The sequence below is a fragment of the Helianthus annuus genome, chromosome 3 (genome assembly GCF_002127325.2).
Source record: "Helianthus annuus cultivar XRQ/B chromosome 3, HanXRQr2.0-SUNRISE, whole genome shotgun sequence".
NCBI lineage: Eukaryota > Viridiplantae > Streptophyta > Magnoliopsida > Asterales > Asteraceae > Helianthus > Helianthus annuus.
Window position 1 is genome coordinate 15,030,687 of NC_035435.2, and position 9,571 is coordinate 15,040,257.

The window sequence follows — 9,571 nt, forward strand, 5'->3', positions numbered from 1 at the left end:
CTTATACAATAATGAACACCTATTACAGCCACTATGAGCGAGAAAAATGTTGTCCCACCGTTAACCGTTATCACGATGCTTTATATAAATCATTTATCAATAGTCATATTTCCAAATCAAACACAGTTATCACACTAATCACATATCAACAATCAGTTCCTCATAGATCCGCAATGAGCATAAAAATTAAAACAAATACACGTGTGAATTGCACAATGAATATCACTAATGAACATAAACATGAAAAATCTAAGGCAACCGGATCACATATTCCAAAATGGAAAACAATTTGTAACGAATTGCAAACAATCTGACGATCATAACCAAAATATTTACCTTCTATCTTCACTTTCGCCAACCGTCAATGTGCGATTAAGGTCAAATCTGTCACAGAATATGAAGAATGGAATCATACGAAGTCATAAATGGTCATCCCAAACACATGTAACCAGAAATAGCATAAAATTAAAAAAATAACCAAAGATAAGCATCTTACTCCTTCCAAGCTGACCACTAAAATTCTTTCCCCACATATAGAGCTCTCCACTTTCTACAATTCAGAACCATGTTTGAAGTTTCATATATACTTAATTTTCTATAGAAACCATCACTTGGTTGGATGTACAAACCGGTAATAGCTAACGTTTCACTTATCAAAAGCGCCAAAAAACCCATGTTCTTTTCATTAACCGCAGCCGCTATGCAACCTGCAAAAAAATCATGAAAATTAAACAAAGTGTGTAACTACCAGCCCGCTCGACTCATCCATTATGGCAGTTCTAGTGTAGATGATAAAACACTAACCAACAAAATCATCATATAGCTACACCATAGCATGCCACATCAACAAAAATGTTCCACCATCACATGAATAAAAGTATGCTTAACATATGCAACACGTCGTTCTCGAGGATGAACCAAAGTTTATTGTAAAGTAAAAACTGTCATATCAAATTTTGACTAAAAATCATGTCAAATAGAATATAGTGGTCATCTTTAATTGACATGTATTGTTTGATACATATAAGTTTAAAATATCATATTTTGAACTTTATCATGTTAAATATTTTTTTTTCTTTTGAAAAGAGGAAAGAGACCCAGGCAAACTTTATTAATGAAAAGAATTAAAAATAAAATAAAAAAAGAGAAACTTTGGGACCTAAGACATGGCCCAAACCATCCAATGCAACCTCGGGCGCAAATACGGGGATCCGACCTAAAGGTTATACAAAAAAACATTCCAACAAAAACTATGCCATAAAAGGCTTACAGTAATCCCTATTCAACTCACAAAACTCACACTTTGACTTGTCCTAAACGCCCATTCTTCAAAGAGAATCCGAGTTTTCAAATGATCAGACTAAACTCACGCATTCCTTGAGTTGTCGACTGTCAAATAATTGCTCCATTTACCATACCTTAAGACTACCATAATCATTTCGTCCCGCAAGAAAACCCAAAATTCCAATCACTCATCATGGCAAATGTCATTTAAAAGGAAACCCAATTACGCATCCATCCACTTAAGCCCATTAGGTTATCACCCGTGTATACTCACGGGTTGAACATTTAATTTTTATTAAACACAACTGTATATATATATATTATAAAAAATGCAAAATGTGTGACTAATAAGATAGATTAACTAAACGTTAACGTCTTCAAAATTAAAAATACTTATCAAATATAAGAGAAAGAATTACGGTTCTACGGGTGGATATAACTCGATCTGAATTCAACTATTTAGTGTTTTCATGAACAAACAAATCTTCAATCCGTTAATCCTAGTTACCTTCATATATATATATATATATATATATATATATATATATATATATATATATATATATATATATATATATATATATATATCATCAATCCGTTAATCCTATAACTAACTTCATATATCTATATCTATATCTAATTTTGCACTTGATCTGGATCCAACTCTTAGATCTTAACTAAATTATTCAATTTTTTAATTGTTAATTAACTTTGTGATCAAGTTGTATATTGATAAAATCATCAATTTTAATTGTACATTAATAGGATAAGTACCCGTGTATTACACGGGTGGCTTTCAAAAAAATATCTCCTTTAACAATGTTGACACAAATATTTTGATTATATAAATGTTGAACTACTAACGCAAATATTAGAGTACATTGAATAATTGAAATACTGAGAAAAAATCACAAATCATTAAAGATTTCTTTAACCGACCTGGAATGGCTCTTTTCAACCCGGCCATCTTGCCACCTCCGTATTCTATATTCTTCAATCTATATTGAGTGTGGAAATAAAGCTTTTTGGACTAAATTAACTTACAGTGAGTGTTTCAACTATTCTAATCGTGTCTGACGTCTACCTCCTCCTGAAAAAAGGTATTTTTACCACCCTTTTGCTAATATATGAAGACAAATACATGGTGTATAATGATTTGAATCAAATGTTTATAGCATTATTATAACTTAAAAGAAAATCGTTTACAATAGTGGGTCAACAATTCAAGCACCAAACAAAATAGCCCTAGACTCTAGTTGGTTTTACCTTTAGAAGAGCCTCCAAGCCAGACTTGAAGTCTTCCTAATTGACATCTAACAGGACACAATAACTGAAACATCAAAAAACAAAGTGATGTTAATAACCAAATGCTACTTCAATCACATGTAACTTTCTTTCCTGGTTGTTCTCAAATAAAATCGACAATAACAACCTGTAAACTGTATTCTTTAAAAAAAAGCTTTCAAAGTTTTGCAATAAACACCTAGTTATTGGGGTTGAGAATTAATCTCAGATATACCTACCTAGTTTCGATAGTCAAGATTAAAGCTTAAATCGGGTTAAAGTGGCCAATTCGGCATTTGAGTAGCCACAAAAGAAAGAAAATAAGTTAACTACTACTCATCTTTGATTAATATTATGGATTTAAACGACAATTTATTAGACCCCAAAAATTCATTAAGTGTCATTAAGGTTGTGTTTTATTTCACACGTATCATATAAAAAGTTACCAAAAGGAAAGCAGGCCAGATGGGTACAACATGTCAAACTCGTGGTAAGTTACAGTGAAATTTTTATTATAATTGTAGTATTATTATTTAAAGTGTTAATTATGCATATAAAAGATATAATATAGACAAAAGGGATTAAAGAAGAACAACCCAACCAACATTTCACTTGAGCCCACTAAATAAATAACACATTTCAATTTTGAACCCAAACTCAAGTCGACCCGTTACTCCGACTACCTACCTGTCTTGCCACCTTTTAAGTTCATATAAAAATGGTAGCACATCAGTGATGGCAATATTATTTGGAGATGGACGTGGCTTTTGATGAACTTTACAGGCTGGAAAATTTAATTTACGTTAATAAAAAATGTAGAAATAAAACATATACAAACAAACTGACATGTTACAAGAATTATTAGAAAATTTGAAATACAATTAAAAATACATATAAGTATGAAATATTAGATCTTTTGAACTACATTCTATGGAATACAATGTTGAATTCACATTAAAACCTCCCATTCCCAAATGTGAAGCCCCTAACTACGTTTTGCTTCTAATTATTGATATCGAAGTTTACATTGTTTGGAGCAACATCTCTAACTTGACAAAATATCGGCTCACCGCTCATGTATCTAACTTGACAAAATATCGGCTCGTGTATCTATTCGTAACTGTGTAGAATTGACTATGTTACCCAACCAATGAGCCTTGTCCACTGTTTGTAAATCTAATGTTGGATGCCAATCGCTTTCATAGAAAATGACGGTGTAAGCATCTCTCAATTTGATCTCAAGCCCAACAACTCTTATGAAAAATATCACTCCTGGAATATTAAAAATTCAGTTGAGATCCATGTCTTTGAAAGATTGTTTTAAGACGTAATGGATATTGTTTAATTATAATATTCTCACCGGTGCGGGAAATCTTTTGGCCATGTCCCTGCGGTCCATAATGCCATAATGGTGGATGACCCATCGAGCCTTAAACTGACGGTTCTAGTTAGATAAAGAGCTGACTTTCACCAACTCCGCCCATGATAACTTCATGTAACGCGCCCCAAGGCAGGTCTCGGGATGTACCATCTGGGAAAAAGTGAAAAAAACATCAATTATCATCCCTAAGAAATAAATAATCAAAATTAATATATTTAACTTATATGGTCAAAGTCAAACAACCTGATCCTACAAATAAGAAAAGATAATTGACAAATTCACATGGCCCACATATAATAGTACTCGTGTGCTACACGAGTTACACAATGTCAATTATATTATTTATAAGCTTTTACACAAAATTTTGAAATGAGGTCGAGGCACCAACTCCCGTGTTTTAATTTCTATTAGGGCCTTGTACTCATCGGACATAGCGCTAGTTTAGGTCTTATAATGCAAGTTTAGGAGATTTTGGTAAGGTAGTGCTTCTGAAAACACAAATGGTTTTCTTAATGAAAATAATAAAGTTGCTTGTTTACACAATTCAGGTCTACAGATGGATCAACAGGGGCAATATCAAAAGCCGTTTTTAAACTTTGGTTCTTGTGTGGTATAAGATGTGATAAATAAATTAAGGTTCAAATAATTTGGTCTTATATAATTGATAGTATACATTATCTTATATATAACTTGCTTATATTGTCGGTAAACAGTACATAAAGATCACCTTGCAGAAATAGATGAAGTAACCTAAGCACTAATAATCACAACACATGTTGATAACCATTTCCAAAAAGTGTAGCAAGACCTTCCTGCAAATTTAAGTATTTGTTTAGCAGTCTCCTGATGCAAGCAACATCTACACTTGAAATGTAACATGTGAAAGAATATATATCAATGAATTCCGACATGATGAACTACTACCGAACTAAACTGCAAGTATCATAATACAGTAGATAATATTATTATCTATTGTAGGGATGAGCAAATCGTACCGGGTACCGGTTCGAAACCATTAGAGCATTCACAAAGGATTTCTTATATTTGTGCGAGTGAGTTAGTTATGTTATAAGGAATGGTTGTGAGTGGTTTTGAGTGGTTGTGAGTGAATGAGAGAGAAAATGTTACTGTTCATTTGTAAATATACAGGAACACTGTTCATCCCTTATAATTTTTTTAATATTTTTGAAAGTGGTTGTGAGTGGAGGAGAAAGGAAATGTAATGATAAAGGTATTAAAAAATATTATCGTATTGAACTGAACAGGAGAGAGAAAAAGTATTGATTTTTAGTGTAATTATATGAATAAGGAAAAGCAATTGTTACTGGTACCGAATTTCCCGAACCGAAATATTTTTGGTACTGACATTGGGCGTTTTCGGTACCAGTTTGATACCGGTATTTACCGGTTTTGACCATCAAATACCGGTCTGTGCCAGTACCGAACCGTACCGTACCGAGTATTTTTGGTACCCGTACCGGTTGGTACCGAGCTCATCCCTAAATAATATATCCTTACCAAAACATGAGTTATCTTGCATCCAAACGACTGAAATAAAACAATGAAATGACTTACCTCAATTATCAAATGTTTCAGGCAAAACTATAAGAGCAGAATACATGTTTGTCTCATTATGAGGAATATGTAGTTTATCGATCAATATCCAATATCCACTCCCAAATGACCTGTAGATATTCATACAATATACAGTTGCGTAAAACAAAAGCAAAAGAAATAATAAAAAAATGATTATATTTTCTCGCCATTAGCAAGGTTAGTGTATAAGAACTAAATACATGTTTCTCTCACTATGAGGAATATGCTGTTTATCGATCAATTCCAATCATAGATGACTTGTAGATCTCCATATAATTGACTTGTTGGAAGGTAGAGAAGACACAGATAACTGCCATGCTCTAGTTGAATAACGTTCGAGGACGTTTCCTCATGGCTTGGTTCATATCAGACTGAAATTACATGATAGAAATCTATTTAATGGCGGCAAGGAGTTTAAAATTATTATCTTTCAGACATATCAAGCGGTTTCTTAACAAAAAAATTGATTGTGCAGAGTCAAAAGGCAAGATCAAGTCAAAATTAAATCTCTAAAGTCAAAACACATCAAATAAGTACCTGGATGAGAAGAAAGCTCATAAGAACTTTTAGTAAAAATCATGCAGAGACCATCGCCATCATTGGGATTGAACTTTTCCGGTGGTTGTTCACAAACAGTTTCGGTACATTCTACTCGAAAAAGAGAGAAGCCTTTAATGGTATCAAGCACCGGCAACTTGTAGAGGCGGAGCTGCTGAGCCAACACAGCTAGCATGGAAAAATGAAGTGATGTTTAAACCCTATAAAAAGGTGATAATAAGCCAACGACTCAATAACAAAGTGCATATATCATTGTGGTTGTGTTTCTTAATTGGGTTTTCCATGTGAATGGTGATATATGATTATTACCCTCCAAAAGCCTGTGTGTGTGAATTAAAAATACATATATGTGGGCATAATTAAAAATTAATAACCACCTTTGTTACAACAAAGCTATCGAATAACACTTGGTTAAACATGAATGGGTCGGACATGTCAGTTACAGACATGTCTTTTTAGAAGAATTATGTATGCTTTATCCTATTGTACCTAATGCATTATAATATGTAAGTTTCCATAGCTCCAGCTTGTTATTTATTATATAAAAAAGGTATAAGAGTGAAGAAAGTCGATTCTTTGCAAAGGCGGTTCGTGCTAGTGCCGCCCGGGCCGCCACGATTGCCGGCGGGCACTCGTATTTAAAGTTTGATGGCAGTTTGAATGCCTTGGTCACAAGCGGTAGAACGTTACTCACTACTCTATATGACTTGGCAATAGGACAATTCCCACTTTTCAGCCACTCCTCACCCGTTGCCTCGTGATTCGAGTCTCCTTTCTGTAACATCATTTAAAAATTAAACGAAGTGATCGCATGATATAAAATTATAAATAATCAGCAACTTTATCATATACCTGAGAAGACTTTTTCTTGTTCTTCTTTTGATGATTCTTAAACATCTCATTGAACGCGTCGAAACCGAAGGACCCTCCTAAACTCGACAGACTAATAGTCGCAGCCTTTGCTGCTAACGGGTTAAACTGTTGTGACACTTGTTCGGGCTTCACTTTTTGGGGAAATTGCAATGTTCCCTTGGAAAGCGAGACAACACCATTTTGTCCATGAAAAAGCCTAAATGCCATATCAAAATTGGGACCGTCCTCGAATATAGGACCTTTGGTTCCACGTGCCTAATAAGAAAACAATGACGAAGTTTAGTCCATACGCACTCCAACCCAACCCACACGTTTGGACCTGTTTTTGCCCCTCTGAGTGAAATCAATAAGGAATATAAGAAACTTACGGGCAATGGGAAAGCCATGGATAAAGAAAATGAGAAGTTAGTTGGTTCATTAATATTGCGCAAAAATGGGCATCGAACAATATCATGCTGTGATGGTGCAGACTCGTCAGCCATACTCCTACAGAAAAAATTCATCTTTTGACAGCAGGATGCCCTGCACATATAAGACATGTAAATCAGCATTACACCACACATAATAACTATAAGTTTCGTAAAAAACTTGTATGAATACAGCACAACACACATACACAAGGCCACTTGCCCAGCACGAGCTACGTTTTAGCTGGTTAGCCAGCGGGGTATTCGTGCAGGCCCGAGAGTTACTGGTACAGGTTTTCACGGTTATCAAGCAAGTACACTGACATAAGCATGTTGAAATATTAATTCATTCTACGCATACATAAATCCCATCCATGTTATACGATAACCAAAAATCTATACAAAAGACAACCATATATAGATTTAATCTAATTGGGCTGCTAATTGATAAAAACAAGTAGGCCGTTTTACAAAGTACAAAAAAACAAATCTTCCAATATCTAGCATCAGAAAGTCATTAAATCATAACTATACTCCCGTTCATCAAACCCCTATACTAACTTAATATAGATCTCAAAGTCAACGTAGTCAAGTTATCAATAATTATTTAAAGAGTAAATAGCTTTTTTTCCCCAAATCAAGAAACAACATCATGCCTTAGCACTATAAATCATATAATCAACCTAGATTTCAATTTCATCAAAACTACATCAAATTAATCTAAAACTCAAGGTTAAAACCAGCAAGTTACAAATTCACATATACAAACCTGAGTTCAGAGTAAAAACAAACAATTTCACCATATCAGATATCCAAATTATGAACTCCAAACCAAAAGTCAAAACACTATTTAATCAATTTTCTTTTCAATTTCATCAAAACTCATCAATAATCCATCTAAAAGTTAAAACTCAACGTCATCACGTCACAAACTTGCATAAAAAAGAATATGTATTCCTTCAAAATTCTGAAAGAAGTGAATAATCTGACTTTTATTGAATCGAGTCATCATGAAGCAAGATTCTTTGCCAACTCTAATAGTACCAGCGAGCAACACAACAGCCACACATACTGCAGAATGAATACAACAATAGCAGTATACAAAAACACAATATGATTTACCAAAAACCTCAAAAGGAAAACGATTCGGCTCGGATTTAGCTATTGGACCGTTTTGGCTGCAACACGGGTTGTAAGTGAAAAACATCACATTTGTCGTCCTCGTTTATGACACGCTAAGCAACGCCCTTTACCACAACCATAATAACCTTCAGGAACAACAAACAGTTCCTAACTTAAAACAGAAGGTTATTATGTTGAGATAAGTACATAAGCTAAGTTTACCCATTTCTAGTTTCACCAATTAGAAAAAAACCTAATAACCTATTTACACTTCAGAAAAATGGAAAGCGATAATAACATACCTGAAGCTGTGGACCCGCTTTAGATCTTTAATATATAAGTATACGACATTCGAATTTGGACACATAATACATACTAACAACATTATTAAGCAACTGATGGTATTGATGCTGAAATAAGACCTCCAAAGAATAGACCTGTTGCTACTTTCTGAACTAAAAAAACACAGATTATTAAACGAATATCAGAATATTAAACATCATCAATAGAAACCCTAACTTGTGACAATCATCGAAGCATCAAATCCAAACAACAGCCATAAAACCAACACACCATAATCATAAAAACCCTAAAAACGATTGTGTTGTATCGAGTTATGCAAACATTGAAAAGTTATTCAATTCATAAAAAAACACAATCCGAAGAAAGGCGTAAACCCAGATGTAAACTTAATCGGACCAAAGAATAAAATTGTCATAAATGTTCAAAACAACACAGTTAGGGATGAAGAAACATACCGAAATTGAAGGGGACGTGGCAATGATCAAAGTGTGGCGACAATCATTGGAGCATGGAAGACTTAACATTACCTGAATCAAGAGGAAATTGATGTTGATAGGAAACAATATGAAATACAAATACGTCATACGAATCGCGATTTCAGAAAAAAAAAATCAGAAATACATGAAAAATTTGCTTTGTGTGTTGAATATCATAGTTTGAAAAACCTTAATCTGATGCCGATTTAGGGTTTCGTTTGTGCTCGATTGGAATGATGTAAAACACGAAATGAACATAAAACATAGTATACATCAACAGACAGATT

At 33.8% G+C, this 9,571-nt stretch overlaps 1 protein-coding gene and 1 long non-coding RNA gene across 18 annotated transcripts; both read right to left on the reverse strand.

Annotated features, from left to right (window-relative positions):
• Positions 1-304: 304 nt before the first annotated feature.
• Positions 305-717, reverse strand: LOC118490135. Its single transcript, XR_004888301.1, has 3 exons — positions 630-717; positions 497-550; positions 305-384 (listed from the first exon to the last, which is right to left on the reverse strand). It is a non-coding gene; the product is annotated as an uncharacterized LOC118490135 (long non-coding RNA).
• A 2,682-nt stretch (positions 718-3,399) lies between these two features.
• On the reverse strand, positions 3,400-9,571 carry LOC110928666. 17 transcript variants are annotated; one of them, XM_035987404.1, is made up of 11 exons: positions 9,264-9,444; positions 8,808-8,960; positions 8,374-8,651; positions 7,345-7,498; positions 6,956-7,231; positions 6,593-6,878; positions 6,083-6,271; positions 5,525-5,634; positions 4,677-4,761; positions 3,929-4,099; positions 3,400-3,840 (listed from the first exon to the last, which is right to left on the reverse strand). In XM_035987404.1, the coding sequence occupies exons 4-8, from the start codon at positions 7,477-7,479 to the stop codon at positions 5,606-5,608; spliced, it is 915 nt and encodes a 304-aa protein (XP_035843297.1). In that variant the 5' UTR covers positions 7,480-7,498; positions 8,374-8,651; positions 8,808-8,960; positions 9,264-9,444; the 3' UTR covers positions 3,400-3,840; positions 3,929-4,099; positions 4,677-4,761; positions 5,525-5,605. The 17 variants fall into 17 exon arrangements, 11 of the variants coding, with proteins under 11 accessions (XP_035843297.1, XP_035843298.1, XP_035843292.1 ...); XR_004888302.1 differs by adding an exon at positions 5,759-5,916 and having other exon boundaries at positions 6,083-6,303; positions 6,798-6,878; positions 7,345-8,960; positions 9,264-9,456; XR_002586548.2 differs by adding an exon at positions 5,746-5,916 and having other exon boundaries at positions 6,798-6,878; positions 7,345-8,960; positions 9,264-9,455.